This window comes from Microcebus murinus, chromosome 17, assembly GCF_040939455.1.
Source record: "Microcebus murinus isolate Inina chromosome 17, M.murinus_Inina_mat1.0, whole genome shotgun sequence".
In the NCBI taxonomy this organism is placed as follows: Eukaryota; Metazoa; Chordata; class Mammalia; order Primates; family Cheirogaleidae; genus Microcebus; species Microcebus murinus.
Window position 1 is genome coordinate 55430325 of NC_134120.1, and position 22118 is coordinate 55452442.

At 38.6% G+C, this 22118-nt stretch overlaps 1 protein-coding gene across 3 annotated transcripts in view; it reads left to right on the top strand.

The window, feature by feature from the left end:
* The first annotated feature begins 4519 nt into the window (after positions 1–4519).
* VAPA (VAMP associated protein A) overlaps positions 4520–22118 on the top strand; it is a 48204-nt gene continuing 30605 nt past the window's right edge. The window contains exon 1 of one of the 3 annotated variants that reach the window (XM_012746161.2): positions 4520–4878. In XM_012746161.2, coding sequence (XP_012601615.1) covers positions 4800–4878 — 79 coding nt within the window. In that variant the 5' untranslated portion in view covers positions 4520–4799. Of the gene's footprint in view, positions 4879–5316; positions 5666–22118 lie in introns of those variants that run through there. The other 2 variants (XM_012746162.2, XM_075993688.1) reach the window with 2 other exon arrangements.

Consider the following 22118-nt stretch of genomic DNA (forward strand, 5'->3'; position numbering starts at 1 on the left):
ATGCTACAACTAACTGGCTCTTGATATCCAGGAAGCTGGTAAGTGGACACTGGAATGCCGTTGAGAAAACCCCTCAAGTCTCTTGCCTTAATAGGAAAACAGCCAGACGGGACAGAATGATAGCCCCTGTCTCGCTTCTAATTTCAAATATCACAGGAGTATATCTCACTAGGTGAACTCATTTCATAAGCAGAATCCTAGCTGAAAAGGCTAGATCCTAGCTGCTTCACCAATGTAGGAAGCCACCCCCGAAAGAAGTTTGAAAGGGGCTGACTGAGCCATCCACAGTATTAACCACGTCCTCCTGGTGTTCCTAGCTCCCCTCCTACCTTTTTGGCCATTCCTCTTCTACCCATGCTAACTCATTCTATTAAAAGAGATATTTAAAAGTTGAAGTTTTCTGAGAATTAGTACAAGACTCTGGTTGTTTGTCTATATGTATTAGTAACCTCATCGATGCCCATGACTTTGATCACCGTGCATGCTTAAGACCCTGAGGTTCAGTTTTCAGCCCAGAGCTGCTCCTTTTGAGCTTGAACCAGAACATCCTATTGCTTATTTAACATTTTCCCATTAATGTCTCAAAGACATCTTACATCAAACTGGTTCATGATCTTTCCTTCCCTACACCTCAACATCAGAATCTGGTCCTCCCTCATGTCCTCTCTCTGCATGAATGGCATCATAATCCATCCACTTGCACATCCACCTGAAGAAGGAAAGCTATCCCTCACTATATCACTTTCCCTTACCACCCTGTATCTAATCAATAACTGATTGGTTACTGATTATACAACCCAATGTCTCTCAAATTCATCCATACTTTTCTCCAACTCCACTGTGTCTACCCCAGCCCAAGGTAGCAACCTTTGCAATACCACCCTCTGTAATGCCATGCTGTGTTCTGATTATATAAATAAAGTCCACAGGTTTTCCCATATGCCCTCTTACCCACTCTAATCCAATCTCCATGTTGTAGTCAAGAGACCTTTTAAAGATTTCTCATATGACTCCATTGTTTCAACCTTTTGATGGTTTCATCTTTTTTATGATAAAGACTCAAATCCTTAATATGGCTTAAAACAATCTGCAGAACATGGATTTTCAGCTTCATCTCCTGCAACTCACTACCTGCTTTCTTCACTGCAGCAAATTGGCCTGTCTTTAACAATTTAGAAGGACCTATGCTCTTATCACTATCTTATTCAGGCTCTACATATGCTGTTCCCTTTGCCTGGAAATCCATCATCCTTTAACAGATACTTCTTATTGCTCCCTAAAGAAGACCATCTCTAAATCCTCTGCCTAGTTCCTTCTGGTCACTGTCATAAGTACCTTAGACTTCTCCTTTCTAATATTTACCAAAATTCAAATGAAGTCATTGAATAGCTAGTTATTTCACATTTGTCTCTCTTACTTGAATGTAAGTCTACAAGGGCAGGGACCATGTCTATTGGCTTACTGATAATCACCAGTACCTGCCACAGTGCCAGGCACACAGCAGTAACTTAACATTTAACATTATAACAGTGTTGGACCCAGGCACTATTCTAAGCTCTTTATGTGTTGTAACTCATTTAATCCTTGTAACAAACCTAGGATGTAGGTATTATTGTTATTCTCATTTTACATATGTATTATAAAACAGGCACAGGGAGGTGAAGTAAGTTGCTAAGATCACATAGTGGAAAATGGATCTTGAACCCAGCAGTTCAGATCCAAAGCCTACTCTTTTACTGAATACATCTTACTTCCCCAATATTTATTGAAAACATGTCTCTTTCACTGAATTGCTCAGAGAATTGCTCATAATCAAAGTCATAATTATAGAGCACTTATATTGTAAAGTTTAACATGTTTATGGAGAAGATGAGTATACAGTACTTTGATATAATTTGTACTTGAAATTCATTTTTAAAATTTTTGCCAACCCTGAAAGAGATAACCTGTCCAAAGGTGAATACTATTGGTGATTCAAATAGGTTGAAATAATATTCAAGGTCTTTGTGCCTCTTAGACTTGTGATAATTTGGTAGCTAGATATGCTTAAGAGTATAGCTTTCATTTTGCTAATACTTTGAGACCTTTCTGTGCTGCATGAATCAATCCAAAAAACAGCAAACAGAATGAACATTAGGTTCCATGTTCACCATTCCTAGCTTAATTGTTAAAAAATAGAATAAGCCAATTACTTTTTAAATTTTTGCCTTGATCACTGTGGGTTGTCATTTTATTATGGCATTGGGAAGAGCAAAAATTCACAGAATTGAAAAGTGGGTAACTTTCCCCTTCATAGTTTAGCTCTATTAGTGACAAGAGATGCTCTCATCTGTGTTTTTATTTCCATATTTAACAATGAAAGTTACACTTGCCAACTCTTATAAAGTTGTTCTGAGTAGGGTATGATGATGTTTGTAAAGTTCTCTGAACTGCTAGAAGAAAGGTACTAATAAATACCAAAGAACAAACCACTTAAATAGTGCACTATTTGATGAGGGGCAGATGATTCAGGAAGACTCTGAGTCATTACTAATGCAATACCCTAAAATAGTAATAGGGGAATTAATCCCAAGATGTTTCATATATACTTAGAATACCAGATTTTTAAATTCTGATATATTTTAAGACTATACCCATATGATTTTTGAAGCAATATTGAGAAGAGAAAAACAGTTGATTCCAATGATATATGATTTAAATGGGCATAGGTTGCTTAATGACATCTACTGGGAAACTAGAACACAAGCAGGTCAGGCTTCCCATTAAACCTCTGGTGAATGGGCAACCACTGTCCCATAAGAGTGTCTAGGAACTTTCTCTGATTACTATCCTGCTAATTGGCGGTTTGCACACTGGGCATTCCCAAATGCTTTCTGGTAAGAGAAGTATCCATCCAGCTATGGAGGGGCCAGTTCTGCCAGGGCCAGCTTGTCCATAGAAAAGAGGTCTTAGGCAGGCAAAGAATAAGAGTTTATGAGGGCTTTTAGGGTTATCAGTTCACAACTAAACATATGTGGGACACCATATTGTGGACTGTCAATCTCAACCTATTTAAAAAAAATAACTTTAAGCACCACTTTAATAACATACAATATTTTTATTCTCCTTTAGTGATAATTGACATTTCAAAATAACTTTTGTGAGTAAAAAGAAATCAAAGGAAAGGTAAACTTAAGAATATGCTTGTCAAACTAAGCACTCCCACCCTCCCAGGTTCTTCGCTGCTGAGGATACATTCCTCTAGTGTGGCACAATCTTCTGTGAATGCTAGGTTAGCTATTCTGGAGAGCTATTCCTGGACGGGCTCTGATGCCTGGATTGCACATGAAAACCTAGACTTTGTGCCTATGCCTAGACTGTTTCATTTGTCTCTTTTATTTTTTAGACAAATTGTGCTGCTCTATTGCAGTAGCATCAATGTGTCCTTTGTTTCGTGGTGCTTCTTAGGGATTTAAATTTAAGCAGTATCATAAAATACAATAAAGGGTTATTTACAGCACGTTTATTTGTTTCATTTGATGTTCCCTTCCCCAACTATCCTGGCAATCTGTTTAAGATTTGTCAGCAACTTTGCTGTAGGGATTGTTCTCATTTGGTTCAGTTTACTACAAGCTATCGTAAGTGATGTAGACGGAATTCGTTTCTAATATGTGAACATGACAACTGTTTCGGTTTGGGTCTATTATTAATCAAGACTGAAGAATAGATTGCAGCAACTGAATACAGTGCTGCAGATTTTGACCTTTTTTTCTAGCTTATAGGTGCCTTGTCAGATTTCCCCTACGACGCGACGCGTTTCCTTCTTAAACGAGGTGTGTTCCCTCATCTGATCTTGCATCACTCGAGAGAATTCAGGAAGCAGGAGAGGTTGGATTGGTATAAGACACAGGATTCAGCTCTACCAACAGAATTACAGAACAAACCGCCAAATCCCTGCCTGTTTTCCACAGCGTAGATTTTATATTTCTAACATGGGGACCTCAGGTCAGCCTTCAAAAGTATCGTTCCTTTATTAGCGCAAACCAGACATTCTCTCATAGCCAAATGATTGTCAGCAGACCCCACCCCACTGGCCTCCAACGGACCTCATTCTCGTTCCCGCCCACAAACAGCCGCTACTACAGTTCCCAGCAAGCACCGCGCGGGGCCGCAGAGGACCAGGCCCTCGGCGGAGGCCCCGCCCCCAAAGAGCATGCTGGGAGTTGTAGTGAGCAGGCGCTTCCCCACTACTTCCTTCCAGTAGGCACTCCTACTTGGAAGATGGTGATACACTGCCATGGCAGCTTCTCTAGTCTCGCACTCGGAGCTCAGCGTGACAGAAGATTGACCTTTTTGCCCTGCGCTGCGCGCCGCGTCGGTCTCACAGCTTTGCTCCGCCCCTTGTCCACACCCGTTCTCTTGACAGCTGGGCTGTGCTTCGGAGCCGCGGCGAGGCCGAGAGTGCGCAGGCGCACCAGCCCTGCGCCGCGCTAGGCAGGCCTGGAGGGCGGGACGAGCGCCAGGGGCTCCCGGCTGCCGGGGCGCGCACGTAGGCACGTAGAGGCCGTCACGTGGGGCTCTGAGGATCGCAGTGCGCGTGGCCGCGGCGGCTGGTGTGGGGTTGAGTCAGTTGTGAGAGCGGGAGCTGCTGACCCAGCGGGCGGCCCACCGAGCCAGCGATACAGCGGCAGGTGTCGCGGCTCGGGAGACGCGAGCCTGGCCCCGTCCTAGAGCTCCGCAGAGCCGGCGCCGCCGTTGCCCCCGCCCCCAGCCAGCAAACCGCCGCCGCGGGCGCGCCCCCGCTCAGCGCTGTCTCTCCGATGGCGTCCGCCGCCGGGGCCATGGCGAAGCACGAGCAGATCCTGGTCCTCGACCCGCCCACAGACCTCAAATTCAAAGGTAGGCAGGACGAGGACACCTCCGGAGCGGGCTGGGGCGAGCGCTGGGCTCGAGGGCTGGCGGGCGGGCGGCGGGTGCTGCGGGCACGTCGGCGGCCCTCGCCCGAGGGAGCGTCCCCTCCCCCACGCCCGGCGCTTTCCATTTTCCGGCTGCTCCCTCGCCGCCTCCGCTCGGCCTGCCTGCCCTGCCCCTGGCTCCGGCCCGCGCCCGCCCGCCCGCGCCTGCCCGCGCCTCGGTGCGCGCGCCGGCCCGGGCGAGGCGAAGGGGAGCCGGGCCCTGGCGCCGCCGCCATCTTGCGGTCCCGCGGGGGCGCCTCCCGGGAGTCCGGCCCGCGGTCCCGCCCGCGCCGCTGTCCGCCGGCGCGCGTCCTTGGCCCCCGCGGGCCGACGGCGTGCCCAGGAGGGCGTGGGTGGGTGGTGACCGGGAGCTTGTGCTCCGGTCTGCTGCGGAGAGGGGGTCTGGAGGTGGCGCAAGCTTCGTCCGTCGCCCGCCCGCCACTGTCAGCGCGGGGGGAGGCGAGGGCGCGGCGCGGCGGCCCCTGGACCCGGTTGCGAGTGAGAAGGAGCCCTCGGCCGCCCCCTGGCTCGGGGTAGAGCTGGGTGGAGCCGGCCCTCGGTCCCGGCGGAGGGTGTTGCTCCTTGCCTTCTCACCCAGGTTGTTGTTGGGCTGTCAGGTGCGGGGGGCGCGGAGAAGCCCGCGGAGTGTGGCTGTGACTTACCGGTTATGCTGGCAGAGCCCCGAGCGCGTGCGGGCGGGAGAGCTGTGCGTCAGCTCTGCACGGATAGTTGTAGGTCAATAGTAGTGGGTCTTCCTGTTTTTCTGATATGACATTTCAGTTTGCCATCGCGTACGGCTGTGTTTGCTCTAATGTATAGCCTTTTAGCTGTTTTGCTGAGGAGTCATCAGTGTTTGTGACTTTTGCCTTCACGTTTGTGGTTTCCCAACAAACCCTGAGAAGGCTGATAAGGTGTCACTTATACCTTGGAACTCCGTTGGTTTATTTTATAGCACTGCCTGTGGTAAATTTTTAGTCTGACTTGATGATTCTTGAGAAATCCCAGAGGTTGTTTGGTCCATTTGCTTTTCAGTATGTAGGTCACTTTAGGGATGAAAGTTAAAACAATATGTGTTTATTTTTTTAGTATTTTATTAATTAAGGAATACTGAAAGAATGTGAAGATCCAGGTAGAAAGCAGGTTCATTGCTTTCTTTAGTTAAGTGTAAAGTGAATCCCCTTTTGGAATTCTGTGTCTTATATTTGAATTTCAGTATCTACAATAAGAACAGTTTCTGTGAGGTGCATAGCAATTCCCTTGCTAAAAGAAAACATTAAAACTTTTATTGTTGTGTAAGGTTGAGTCCCAAAGAAAAACTACATTGTTTTTCATAGGAAAGACTATAGTTTTAGGAATTTAAAAAATATATTCTGGCATTATAAGAGTAATAGTTCATAGCTTCTTTGCAAGCACTTTAGTGCATTTACAAATTTCTTTGGAAATATAAGTGATATGTTTGTTAGGTAAGGATTTGGTTTTAAGACAACTCTGAGAAATATTTTGAGGTGCAGTGACTGCATTTTATTGCATGGTTTATATGTGTTGCATTTTACATAGTTTGAGCCGGAAGGAACAACCTTTGAGAAATCATGAAATACCCTAACTCAAATAGCCATTCTCTTAAGTTGAAAAAATTAAATATAAATCTTTATGACGTGTGGGTTTTTTTGAGTGTTTTGCTTTTTACTTTTTGACAGGCTGAGTTTACAGAGAAAATTGCTTCTACTGGATAGCCAGTAGAGGAAATTTTCATTAGCGACTTAGAGGCCTTTAAAACGAGTTTTACGCTGGGAAATGTCCACAGAGCTTGAAGGTTTCTCCCTAGGGAAGTTGAAATGTTGCCATAGTAAGAGAGTAATAGTGGAGAAGCCGGTTTTTATAAAAGAACCAAAAACCCTACACAGTGGCTTATCCATATGTTTCATTTATTTTGGATATTGAAGAATTATAGCTATGGTTGTAGAATAGGTTGTTCTTGTGTTTCCAGTGAATATAATGAAGAACTCTGAGACTAGTGAGGGAAACAGAAAAGGCATATAGATGGTGTAATAGAGAAAACAATGTCTGTGGAAAGAAGCCCTTTCTCCACCCACCCCCCTCCAAAAAAAAAACAAAAAAACCTCCCCTTTAGGAAGCCTTGAAGGAAAAGACTTGTTTTCAATTTCAGGAGTGGTTTGGGCAAAGGGAGTAGTTAAGTAAATACACTGATTGAAAGAAAGCGTGCTACTTCAATGTCCAGTATTTTGTTGTGTGCCTCTGTTTAAAGGTGAAGGTATGAAGGTGAGAAGGATGAATAGGAGGTGACATTTGGTGTTTGATTTCTTCCTCTTGAATGTCAGTTAACTCTTTGAGTCAAAGGTAAATAAATAGTTTGCTTTCATGGAAACCTCTCTGTATGTTTAAATGCATAGCTCAACACTAAGGAGACTCATTTAGAATCTGCAGCCTATTTGTGCTTAGTTTGATGATATAAAAAAATCATTTAACTGACTTGTCCTAAGTCACCCCAAATTTTTAGTTTAAGTGAAGTTCTGTTAAATCATAGTTTTGCAAAATTCTTTGTCATCTTCTAATAGGTTCATTTTAATTCTACATTTGACTAAGATGGTTTCTCCAGGAGTGACTCTTTTAATCGTTCTTGAGATTGGAATGGTTATTCTTTTATACACCCACAGCTTATATACATTTTATATACTACTTGATGAATTATTAGCACTTTGCACAATTTTGAAGGAGATAACCAGTTAGTATATTCTTCTATGTACCTCAATATTTGATTCAAAAAATTTACTGGTTTATATAGTTGTTAATATACAAAAGTGCTTTTATGATGTAATGGTTTTGAAATAGTTCTTTCCTTGTGTTAGTAAAGAAAAAGAGTTAGATACCTCTTTTTTTTTCAAATTCTGTTTAAACCCTGGCAGTAATTTGACCTAGATTTCAGATCTGAAATTTGGTGTTTTATATGATAAACTTTTTTTGTCCTTACAATTTTTACATTATAAAATTTCTTCCTTTGTGTTATACAACATTTTATTTTTCCTACCTTTTAGCAGTTTTGTAGGAAAGTTTGAAGAAAGTTAAGAAAATGCTAAAATAAATTCTGAATATATTCTTAACGATCAAGGAGAGAAGAAAGTAAACCAAAATCAGTGTGTTGATTGAATGCGGCCCATGACAATAACAGATCAATAAAGGAAATTAAGCTCTCTGAGGGACCAAGGGACCTGTGGTGTCAGCATCAGCTAGTGAATCTTTGAATGGCAGCACATCACTAAGTAGCAGCACAAGTGAGAGTATAGACTACTCCTGCTCTCTTGCTGGATATTTAGCACATTTTTGGTCTTTCCAGTCAGGTCTTCCTTTTTAACAGTGGCTGTACCAAACCCCTGGGTTAATACTCCTGACTCCCCTAAAGCATAAATGTCATCTTACTATTCCATTCCTTAAAAATTTTCAGGTAGCTCTCAGTTGCTCAGAGGGTAAATATATTTTTAAAAAACAATTTTTACATATGGCATACAATCCTTTCCTTGGTGTGCTGCTTCCTCTCCTCTTGTAACACCTGTTCATCTGCACACATCCATACTTTCTTCCCTGAGAAAGAAAAATGCTTCTTTATATCCAAGGTTCCTCTGTTTTTGCTGGCTAAGGTAAAATCTCTCGTGACTCATACTTAGACCATGTTACATCAGATGTTTTTCCTCATGTTTTCAACCACTGGCTTCTTCCTTTTAACATATAAATATACCAAAGTCTTTAATTTTATAAGCAAATAAGCAAACAAAATACTTCCTTGACCTTCAACTCCTACCGGTACATGTCCCTCCTGTCTTTTTATTTCTTTTGCATTCAAACTTCTTAGAAAAATAGTTTATATTCACTGTCTCTGTAGTTCTCATCTCCTTTTCACTCCTCAATCTGCTGTAGTCCTCTTTCCATCCTCACTATTTACTTATTGCCAACTGCATTGATAATTTCTAATTTTATCTCACTTGATCACTTTTTGGCTGTTGACATTACTTGACAGTTCCTCTGTTTAAAAACTCAGTTTTTTTAACTTCATTGTCTTCTAATTTTCTTCCTTGCTCCCTTTATTGTCTCATTTATGGCCTTTTTCTTAAATGCTGATGTTTCTGGGATTCTGATTTGGTTTCATTTTTATCTCTGTGTACTTTCTTTGTTCAGTCTCATTGTTTTTTCTTTCTTGCTCTCTCTCTGTTGTATTGTTACACACCCAAAGCTGTATTTTAATTCAGACTTGACAGTCAAGAACCACATGTTCTAACAATTTGTTGACTATTTGGATTCGAGTGTTCCACACACAGCTCAAACTCAGCATATCCCAAAATGGTTTTTTACCACCCAAGCCTACTTTTCTTCCCATACTTCTTATTTTTTAGTGACATTATGGTTACTCATACCAGAAACATTCTGCAAATCATATTAAAATATGTTGCTGAGATTTCTCAAGTAGAGACAAAAAAAAGTTTCTCCTTTTGGGATAATCTCGACTCTATCCTCTTTAATTTATCTCTACTTACAATTTCATTTATTTTTAAAACTCATTAAATTATGAGTCTATCTAATATACTTACATTAGATTTGAGTGTCTGCTATATGTCAGGTATGATGAATAAGTATTGAAACTACATTTGTGAATAAAACACAATCCTTGTTTTCATGGGCAATTCTAATGGCAGAGATAAGGATGTAAGATAGGGGACTTTGATCTGGCTGTCACAGTTGAACTAAGGTTCCAAGAATGAGTAGGTGTTATCCAGGTGAAGGAGAAAGGAAAGTTCATGTTAAAAGAGCCTGTGGCAGAAGAGGACATGAAACAGTTACAAGACTGAAAGAGGTCAGTGTAGCAGTAGTGGAAATAGCTAAGATGAGTGTAGTGCTGGTTTGGTTATGTCACGTTAGGAGTTTGTTTTATCACTAAGCCACTGAGAGATTGTGAGTGTATGTATGTATGTATGTATATTATGTGTGTGTGTAGGTGCTGTGGGCATGGAGTGACATCACATTCGCATTAAAAAAAATCTGGTAGCATTGTAAAATAAGATTAGAGAGTAGAAAAATGAATGAGGCAGCTGCAGCAGTCCTGGCAAGCAGTGACCATTTGGCTGAGATGATGGTGTTGGAGGTGATGAACAGTTACAAGGTCAAATCAATGAGACTTGGTGGTCTATTAGATATGTGTACTGAGAGAATAGAGTATCATGGATGTCTCTGAGACATCTGCTTATTAAACTGGTGGAATGGTTGTCCTATTCATTGAGCTAAGAAACAGTAGATATCAAGATGAGGACCAAATTTTTTTTTTTTTTTTTATTTCGGCATATTATGGGGGTACAGATTTTACGGTTTCAATAAATGCCCATTTCCCTCTCTCCCCCCAGGACCAAATGTTTTATTTGGGGGTGTGTGGGAGAGGAGTAGGAGGAAGATCCTGATCTTCTTATGGTAGATATGGTTAGGTTCTTTCAAGATGTTAATGAGGAGGTGCCAAGTAGGCATTGGGTTATATGGGTGTGTTGGTCAAGGAGAGGTCTGGGCTTTGGATAAATTCCTTGTTTCAGGAGATTATCTTTGATCTTTTTTCCAGCAGTCAGCAGACTGGTCTCCTTTTGTTTAATGTCATCTCTTCAGCCTGTCTTTCCCACTGCTACTGGAACTACCCTTTAAAAAAGGCAAATCTGATATTGTTTCCTTTGCTTAAAGAACCCAAAATGTTTTCCCATTATGTACTTGAGGTCCAAAATCCACTGTCATCTTCTCAACCTCAGAGCCTACCCTTTTCTACCCATAGCTTTGGCTGTATGAAACCATTTCCCCAAACACTCCACACCTTTGCACATGCTCTGCTAAGAATAGTGCCCTTTCTCATATCTGTCAGGCAGTCTCCAGAAGAATCACTTCTTACGAAGTATTTAATAGTCTACCTGCCCAAGTTGGTCACTGCCTTCTTCATATCACTTTTAAAGCTTGTGCTTATGTATAATAACAGTACTTATTACACATATAGTATTTATGCCTACATATTTTTCTTTCCCAAACTTTGCTGTGAACTGCTTGAGGATATACCTGTTTCTTTTATCTTTGTATCCATAGTTATAAGATCTGGCATGATAGAATGATTACTCAATAAATGTTAATTGAATTTAAAAAACTTAGATAACTTCTGTAATTTCCATTTTTTAGTCTTGGATTTCTTCTTCTTTGGATCTTTCATGTGCCTTTGGAGATAATTGTATTTTCAAAATTTTGTAGTTCATGAAAGGGGGTCGTAGAGTATTTTGTAAAGAGCTGACTAACCCCGTATGTACATTGTGTTATCATTGTGTCATCTTTGTGCTTCACCTTTTTTTCGTTTGTAAAGTGAGAGGTAGGACTAGGTGGTTTTTTGGGTGTCCTGGCTCTAAAGGTTTGTGTGATATTCATGACAATTGAGTATAAAAAGGAAATGCCATTTTTCTGTAAAGTGGAAAAATATATATAAAGAACTGAGAAAACCTGCCTGATTTAAGTTCTTCAAAGTTTGGCATTAGATTTCTAGACTTGTTTATCCTTTGTATCTGCTACTTTGTATTCTCACATCTCTCCATTCCCCCTCACCCCCAGTTACCTTTTGAATTTTCTTGAAGACCTTCTTTCACAATGCAGAGATGATCTGTGAAGAGAACCTGTTATTTTCTCATAGGCACTTCCTGGTCTCTCTGTTTCTTGTTTTTGTATCTTTCTTTGACCATTCAGTGATGTCTTATTTGTTTTTCAGAGATAGGACATAATGTAGGATGGATCTTACTGTCTTTCAATCATGAAAAAGTTATTTTGGAAGACAAATATAAGAGAGGACTGTTTTCAAATGCTTGTTTACTGGGTTTAACTGAAATGTGACTTAAATTACTCAAAACGTTTTAAATTTAGGAAAGCTTTCAAACATTCATAAAAACATAACATGAACCTCCATATGCCTTAATTTAATAAATTAAATTTAATGATTGTTAACATTTTATCATACTTATATATTTTTGTTTACCTCAGTATTTTTAAAAGAAATCCTAGTTAGCATAGCATATCATCCTTAGATGCTTGAGTTTGCATTTCTAAACCAGAAAAACAACATTTTCTTTGCATAATCATGATACCATTATCACTTTATAAAACAACAGTAATTCTTTATTATCATCTAATATTTAGTCTATAGAAATTTCCTCACATGTACTCTTGTTTTTTAGTTTTTGTTTAGTTTGTAGCTTACCATGTATCTAAGTCTTCTTAATCTTAAAAAACAGTGCTTCCCCCTACCTTTTTTTTTTTTTTTCTAAATCGTGCCATTGGCTTGTTGAAAAATCATGTCAGTTGTCCAGTAGAAAGTCCCGTATATCTGATGTGTATTTCCCGTAAACTTGGAGTTAGATTTAAGGGTTTCAGTACTTTATGGTAAAAATACTTGATAGATGTATTGTGTCACATCAGATGTAGATGGTGTTTGGTTGCCCCACTTTTAGTGATATTAAGTTGATTGGTGGTGACAGCCTTATCTTATTGAAAAGTTGCATAAGTCTGAGCTCATTTATGGTAATAAGTGGAGAAGAAAAAGTTGGAAAGAAAATAATGTTAGCAATCTTTAGCTCTACTTTAGGATTAGGAATTCTTTTAGTGTTTTTATTTTTCTGTGTTTTTCAAGATTTCTATAATGAATGTGTAGTGCTTTTATAATAAGAGAAAAAACTTAAAATAATTTGTTATTAACTTGATACCTTTGGGAGATTAGATCAAAGGTTTCATTTATCCCTGTTGTATTACTTTGTTTTTTCTTCATTATAATACAGTGTTTTTATACAATCTAAAGTCTTTTTCGTAATAAGGAAAGGATTATAAAGATAAATAGAAAACAAGTCTAATGTTTGTAACCAGTAACAGTTCACAAATCAAGATAACTTTAGCTGAAAGTAAATCTAATTTGTAACTACCCTCGCTATAACAGTTAAATCACAACTGTACGTAAATGTGTTAAGTTTCATTGAGCTCTTATTGTTGGCATCAGTTGATGGTCTCTTGTGAGAAGTATGATAGATTTGTTTGGGGGTATTTGTTTCTCTGAGAATTATCCTTGCCCATAGACTATTTTAAAGATCCTAGGTAGATCTAAGCACTAGATAAGTTTATAGGGTCCTTCTTTCATCAGACAGTGCTGATTGGTTCATGTGGACCACTGGTCTAGATTATTTTTATAAAGTGAAATATATATCACAGAATCTTAAAGTTGAACATGTTTTCAGTAATTATGAAGTCCAATCTTGTTTATGCAAGGACTTTTTTTTATTATAGAGAACAAAATCACACTTAAGTGTTTATTATAAAGATAGAAGGTATCTCAATGGCACAGGAAATCAAATACAGCTGGCCTCACAGGAAAAGCTGTTTATAGTCTAGACCAGGGGTCCTCAAACTTTTTAAACAGGGTGCCAGTTCACTGTCCCTCAGACTGTTGGAGGGCCATTGAAGAGTGTGGTGTACATTCCACATATGTGCACTGTGGGCCCGGGAGAAGTCGGCTGCTAAGCAGGACAGGCATCGGTGGCAAAAACACCTGGCGGGCCACATGTGGCTCGCAGCCTGTAGTTTGAGGATGCCTGGTCTAGACCCAACACCAGCCAATGTGTATGCTAGTGACTGACCAGTCAAAATTTGGTGGTGGTTGTCTTGAAACACAACTTTAGTTAGGTGGTGATAGGCCTTCTTAGATGTTTAAGGTCGTATAGACTTGTAGACAGACAGTGGCTGATTTGAGCCAGTGCAAGCAGAAGCAACCATTTGAGAGAAAAGAGGCAGAGAAAAAAGTATGCAAATATATCTTGTGATCCCAGGAATTAGTTTTTCTTGAATGTAGGCTCTTCTTATGAGGCCATATATTTCATGTATGAGTATATACTTCACTTCCTGTGCCATTGAAATTGCATAAATGTTTATAATAAACTCTTAAGTATGATTTTGTTCTTTATAATACAAAATTATTTGCTTAAATAAGATTTTAGACTTTATAATTTCTGAAAACACATTTTACAGTATTCTATAACACATAATTTATAAAAACAGTCTAATGTCCTAAATGTTAATAGAAGAAACACCCATAGACACTTTTTCTTCGTTTTTGTTGTTGTTGTTGTTGTTGTTGTTGTTTTAAGAGACAGGGTCTCCATCTGTCACACAGGCTGGAGTGTCGTGTCCTGGTTATAGCTTACTGCAGCCTTGAACTCCTGGGCTTCAGTCATCCTTCTGCCTCAGCCTCCTAAGCAGCTGGGTACCGGCAGGACTACAGGTGCACACCACCATGCCTGGCTAATTTAAAAAAGTTTTTTTGTAGAGCTAGGATGTCACTATGTCATCCAGGCTGTTCTTGAATTCCTGGTCTCAGTCAGTCCTCCCACCACTGCCTCCCAAAGTGCTGGGATTAAAGGCATGAGCCACTTTGCCCAGCCCACATAGATGTCATTTTTAAGGACTTATGTGTAATTAATGTACCATAGCCTGCTTGGGTGCTTTTCTCTGGCATTGGGATGTTCTTTATGACTAGAGTTATGAATGTTTGGTACTGTTGTTAAAATTCAAATTTAAAGGAATGAGACATTTAATATGTATTTCAGCCTTTTAAGGACATGATTAGGTTTAAAAATGGAGATGTTAATTAAAAAAGAATTGTTAATATGAGAGGGCTTAAAAGTATTAGCTTATAGTATAATTTGACAGGTTTCTTGTGAGCCTATGTTTTCACAGCCCTTTATTTTGTGGTTGTGTATTTCATATATATGTGTTTATATGTGTGTATATGAATATTTTATATATAATTTTAATTTAGTACTTGGATAATCTGACATGATTTGAAGTAACTGTCATACTTTAAAGGTCCAGCATGCCTTTAAATTATAGAGTGTATTTCCTGTTTAGTTTGTTTTCCCTGTGAAAAAATTTTACTGTCTTATAAAACTTGTAAGGAAAGAAACTCTCTTGGTCTGTTTTCTTAGTATTGTTCCCACTGCAAAAAACCTCAATAACAACAGAATCCTCAGAAGATCTGTTTCTCAGTCTTTTTGATTTCCCTCCCCATAGGACTTTACAAATAAAAGGTTTTATGAGTAAAGTAAGCTAATATATGTGCATGTTTAAAAGTCTTTCCCGATTATAAAATCAGTGCTTAATGTAAAAAGTTGAAAAAGTATAGCTCGTAGAAAGCAAATAAAAATTACTCCATTATACCACTGAGAAATAACCACTGTTAACATTTGATATACACAATGTCCCAAAAGTCACCATACGTAGGGAAAATGGGAAATTGTAGCTAAATGTACTTTTATTTACAAAATATTCATTACGAAATTTTATAGAATTTTTCCTTTGTAGCTTCATATAAAGGAAAAATTTGTATGTAGCTTAAAGGAAAAATTTGTATGTAGCGCCATACAAAGGAAACATTTATATAAATTGTGTATGCAAATCAAAATGTTATACTTCTCTATTAAGATAATTTATTTTCTCCCCCTTTGTTTTCAAGAGTGTGTCACCAGGATTGTTTAGGTCAGAATGAGCAGTTTATGCATCAAAATACCTTAAAAAGCACTTCTAAAATGTTCAGTTTCATGTAAAATTTATACATTTATACAAAATGCCAATAAAGCTATGATGAATATGACTGAATTGTTATCTCCCATCTGTACCATAAGGTAGAATACATTCTTCCACTGAGGAGGTAAGCAAAGTTAATCATAAGGTCACATAATTTTAGAGCTAAGCCTTAGAGATTATTTTGCCTTTTAATTCTAAAATGAAGGGGGGTAGACTGGGATAGACAGGTGAAATGATTTGTCCAAGGTCAATTACCTAGGTAATGGTTTTAGATCTTAAGCCTCTACTTGAGCACACTACTACATTATACTTTTTTTTTTTTTAGTCATAGTATAACATAACAGAAACTAGTATCTCTCTCCCCCTAAAAGGCTTCCAAAGGAATGTAGAGAATAACTGTCTTGACTTTTGATTTAGTTACCTTTTTATGTGAAGGTGATGGATGAACACTTAACTATATAACCAGAACAATACTGCATTATGAAAATGATACGAAAGAAATAAGAGACATGGTCCCTGTGTGTTGGTAACTTCTTTGAACTATAAGTTTAGGCCCCTAGAGTGGGAAAACTCTTTTTTAAAAAAATGACTATATGCTGCAGTATTAAGTGGATTTTGGAGAGTTTTCATGATACAATCTGAAAGCGTCTATTATATAATATGGATAAACAGGGACATCAAAACAGTTTAAGTAATTAAGGCTCCCCCCTTCTCTATCTCCTTAATTAAAACTTTTGCATATTAGAAGCTTACATAAAATAGTGAAATCTTGCTTTTGTGGTAATCTCAGGATCCATACTTTTGTTCTTACGTTAGTAAAACCTTATAAGGAGATCTTTTTTTTTAGTACTTTGATAACTAAATCTTTTAAAATAGAACTAAAACTCATTTGCTTTCCCAGAAAATAGTATTCTGTTTTTACAGCATTATTTGTACAATGATATTTATTCAGTACCTACTATGCTAGGCATTGTTCTATCTGCTGGGAATACAGCAAAGAACAAAACAAAGATCCAGTCTTCATGGGGTGTACATCAAGTCAGATATTTCAACATGTTTCAAAAAATATATATAGGAAAGGTAAATTAAGATTACTTATTTTTAAAATTTGTAATGAAAATGCCTTAGGGCTTTCTTGGATGTAAAATGTTTAAAATATTTTTTTAGTGTTTGACACTAATTTCAGGAAATGTTCAGCATTAACCTATGGGACCAAGGGAAATAACAATGTCCATTTAAAAATATTTTTCAAATATTGCTAATTTGATTGCACTTTCATGCTTTCATGTTACAGAAATCTACTTGGAGTGCTCATGAGTTAGAAAATAATTACATCTAGGTAACACATACAGAATTATGAGAGTTCAGGCCCTGGAGTAAAACATGGTTTGACTTCCCACTTAACCACTGTTTTTTAGTTGTATGACCTTGGACGAGTGTTTAACTCCTCTGAGTCAGAGTTGAATCATCTGTAAAATGGGGATAATATATAATGGAAGCATCTATTTCATGACTTGTTAGGAGGGTTAAATAACATAATTCCTGCAAAGTTACGAAACGTGATGAGTGCCCAATAAATGATAGCTAGCCTATTGTAAAAACTTTTCTCTTACACTGTTAGCATTGCTACTACTATTGTGGAAATTCTTAGTAGCTGTTCTATATACTACATAATATATGTTTCGTATGTGTGATTATTTTAAGTTAACATGACAACGCATATTTAGCCATGTAACCTTAATGTAACTGAGAAACCGTTTACTCAGTGATAACAGCTTGGTTAATTTGCTAAAACTTGTGGGAATATATTGAAGTAGTCATCACCTGCATTGCTTCAGCTAAATTATTTATGTATTTGAGTGGAGCATCCGCTCTCCTTATTAGGATTTTTACCTTTCTATTTCAATAAGGTAGGATGAAGGAGTAAAAATGTAATAGTTGGAATAAATGATTTATGAAGACCTAGAGTCATAGCATTTGAAACAGAATATGTATACTTCTGATATTTGTTGTTGTTATATGTCGATTAAAAAGCATTCATATGAGGGAACCATATTTCCAGTGTGTATTCACTCAACAAATGTATATTGAGCAGCTGTTATAATTTAAAACCTGTGTGTTAATGACTGTCCTTCATTCAGGGATGAATTGCATGTTTTTTCTCAGTGAACTTATAGACTGATTGAGATAAGGCATGCATATATAAATAATAAAGTAAGAAATACTACTTGTGTTCAGTGTGAATTTATGGTCAGCTGTGTTTTTCCTCAGAGATATCTTTTGGTTCATTGCACTTCCTGCTATTTAATTATCCAGAAGTCACTAACTTAGTCTGCATTTCATAGCCAAGAACTTAGAAAGACCTTGTCAAGAACTGTGAAAGGATCAAAAATTTAGCCTACTACAATTTTATGAATGTTGGTAGAAGACATGAGATTCCCGAGTTAGAGGACTTTTATTATTTATGCCACTGCAAGCAGCATGAGCTTTATGTTTGTGTTGATTTTCCTTGCTGTCCCAGCCCCCCAAGTTCCATGGGAGTGACACAGAGGTTCAGGTGGATGCTACCCACGGGGGCGGGGGTGGGGGTTGCATCATAGCTGAGAAACCCTGAGCTTAGAGGATCTGAATCTTTCATAGTGGGCTGCACTGTGTAGAAACCTACCTGACCTTTGTTACATAAGCAGATCTTAACTTTATTTTGTTGGATGGTAAACAAACCTGCTGCTCTGCTCAGGGTGAAGATGTTATCCTCTTAAGACTATTCCCTATCCTGTATATCTTTAAAAAGATAGTCTGGGTAAAAGCCTCCAGTACCCTGTGCTTGCAAGGTGTGCAGAAATGCTAGAGACCCATGGAGAATTGTTTCCCAAAGAGGTCTCTGATTAGCCAGCCTGAATGGGTGTCACAGGGTTCGTGTATTAATATTCACGTAGCTTTATTCTTAAACTATGTATCAGAGGCCTTTTCTATTGCTGAACTGTTCCGTGCAATATACTGCTGTTTATCCTGAATTAAAATTTGATTCTCGGGCCGGGCGCGGTGGCTCACGCCTGTAATCCTAGCTCTCTGGGAGGCCGAGGCGGGCGGATTGCTCGAGGTCGGGAGTTCAAAACCAGCCTGAGCAAGAGCGAGACCCCGTCTCTACTATAAATAGAAAGAAACTAATTGGCCAACTAATATATATAGAAAAAATTAGCCGGGCATGGTGGCGCATGCCTGTAGTCCCAGCTACTTGGGAGGCTGAGACAGAAGGATCGCTTGAGCCCAGGAGTCTGAGGTTGCTGTGAGCTAGGCTGACGCCACGGCACTCACTCTAGCCTAGGCAACAAAGTGAGACTCTGTCTCAAAAAAAAAAAAAAAAAAAAAATTTGATTCTCTTTACAGAAAACAAATATTGAACTCAATTTAATGATATGTGTACTGAACTGTTTAGGAGTGAATATACTGATGTCTTCAACTTTGGAATGCATCAAAAATTAAGCAAATGGCAGGACAGGGAAGATAGAGGGTCTCAAAGTAAATACAGCAAATTGTTGATTGTGGAATCTGAGTGATGGATATGTGCATGTTCCCTGTATAATTATTTTAACTTTTTTTTTTTTGAGACAGAGTCTCTGTTGCCCCGCTACAGTGCCGTGGCGTCAGCCTACCTCACAGCAACCTCAAACTCCTGGGCTCAAGTAATCCCTCTGCCTCAGCCTCCAAAGTAGCTGGGACTACAGTTATGTGCCACCACGCCCGGCTAATTTTTTCTATATATTTTTAGTTATCTTGCTAATTTCTTTCTGTTTTTAGTAGAGATGGGGTCTTGCTCTTGCTAAGGCTGGTCTTGAACTCCTGAGCTCAAGGGATCCTCCCAGGCCTCCCAGAGTGCTAGGATTACAGGCATCACCCAAAACGCCTGGCCTATTTCAACTTCTATATGAAATTTTTCATAATAAAATGTTGAGGGAAAAGCCAATTGCTTCCTCCCAGTTGATTTCTCTTTGCAGCTGAACTTGGCAGTTCAAGAAAACTTTATTAGTAATTCACATCAAATTATAGATGGATGATAACAATTTTTTTTTTTTGAGCCCGAATTTCACTCTGTTGCTGAGGCTAGAGTGCAGTGGTGTGTTCATAGCTCACTGCAACCTCAAGCTCCTGGGCTCAAGTGGTCTTTCTGCCTCAGCCTCCCAAGTAGCTGGAACTACAGACATATACCACCATACCTGGCTAATTATTCTATTTTTTTGTAGAGATGGGGTCTTGCTCTTGGTTAGGTTGGTCTGGAGCTTCTGGCCTCAAGCAGTTCTTCTGCCTTGGCCTCCCAAAGTGCTAGGATACAGGTGTAAGCTACTGCACCTGGCCTGATAATTTTTAAAAACTGTTAAGAGTGGTTCTATTTTTACCTTTTTTTTTTTTTTTTTTGTTTAATGAGGTTCCTTTTTTAAGGTTGGTGAGTTTGGGGAATAAAAGCCTCTCACTATTTGAGAGGAAATCATTGTTCTCAGTGCTTGAATTTTAAGTATAGGGATGGACTAAAAAGGACATTTCATGCTGGATTGTTTTCAGGTAGAGAAGGCAGGCCAGTGCCACTTAGTTGGCACCCCAGAAGGGTGAGCTGCCTTAAAATTTTCCTATGTTTTTGAAATCTCAGGTTCCAAGTTTTTTCAAACTTAAGTACAAAGTTTTCACTCAGAGGTCATATTTATATATGTTACATTTCCGTTTGTAAGAATTTGGGTCTGGGAGTAGGATTTTGTCTTAGTGGCAATGACAGTTACAAAGGAGGTAGGACAGTGTACCTAGTGGCAGGAAATGTTATAAATACTAAAGAAGCACAACCTACATAATGAAAAGGTAGAGTTATTTTCATAATAGATTTTTTCAGTATTTTTCAATATATGAGTGCAAATGTAACCTGTATTGTGTATGATTTTTTTTTGTTTTATATGGGGCATTGTCATATTATAAACAATAACATTTCATCTTTAACGTAGGAAGTATCTATTGAACAGTACCTCTGATTGGTGATGAATATAATTTATCAGGTGATCTTAATGGACTATTTCAATAATTGTTTTCTGAATATTAAACTAAGCAGTTATATTGGGCAAATGACAGGATTTTTCTCATTTATAAGGATTAAGTTTTAGAAATCTTCAAAACATGAGTATTTGTTTCTACATAAATTGCTTTGAATGTTCACTTTCCCATCAAAACAACTTTTCACCGTTTTTTAAGGTTTCACTAAGTAGATTAGCTTTCCTAAAAAATCTTTTTATTGTTTTGCATAAAGGAAAAATATATACAGTTTAAAGAATTATCAAAAAGTAAATACCCATTACTCACCATTCTGAGTGAGAAATAAAACTTTTGTCACTTGGCCGGGCGCTGTGGCTCACGCCTGTAATCCTAGCTCTTGGGAGGCCGAGGCGGGCGGATTGCTCAAGGTCAGGAGTTCAAAACCAGCCTGAGCAAGAGCGAGACCCCGTCTCTACTATAACTAGAAAGAAATTAATTGGCCAACTGATATATATATAAAAAATTAGCCGGGCATGGTGGCACATGCCTGTAGTCCCAGCTACTCGGGAGGCTGAGGCAGAAGGATCACTCGAGCCCAGGAGTTTGAGGTTGCTGTGAGCTAGGCTGACGCCACGGCACTCACTCTAGCCTGGACAACAAAGCAAGACTCTGTCTCAAAAAAAAAAAAAAAAAAAAAAAAAACTTTTGTCAACATTCCAGAAAGCCTCCTTGTACCTTTCCCAGTTGTAATACTGCCTCCTCCTTCCACTGCAAAGTCATTGTCCTGACTTGTGTATATATGGTAGCCACTTGTGTTTCTTAATGGTTTAACCAGCTAAGCATTCAGAGGATTTTCAATTAGTAAAGCAGATTATTGGTATAATTGATGGTTCTCATACCTCATTTTTATATATTGTAATGTCCCCTTTACTATCCAGAAATGAAATTAATATATGAAAATACCTACCACCATACATCATTAAAAAATTTAAATATACTGCCCTAACTATAAGGAGAAATAAAAAGGAAATAATTTTATAATGGAATGTGCATTTCAAGTGTAAACATTTGGACGTGACTACACTTGAAGACATAATAAAGTAGATGCTTGTACATACTTATGAGAGAGTTTGAGTTTAAGAGAAATAAAATGAGTTATCTGAATAATGTTGATGGTTTTTCTTTAACATTGATATAAAGGCAAAATAAGAATATTTATGCATATAGGTAGAATATTGTGGCTGTGACATCTACACATGTCTGCTGACTAATCCAGATATGTTGTCCTGGTGATTTAAATATCATGAATGGCCTTTGCTGTTGGAATAATTTCTGTAATGGTAAACTCAGCTTTTTAAATTTTGAAAAGAACAAATTTTTCCTGTTTACACTATAACTGAATTCCTGGAAAAGAGATTTTTCACCAATGTGAATTTACGGGGAGTATTTGAAAATTCAGTGATTGGGAACATACTGCTTCATTGTGTGAATTTTCCCTGGCATTGCAGAATATCTGTGGTCCTGTTCCCCTCATCCCCCCAA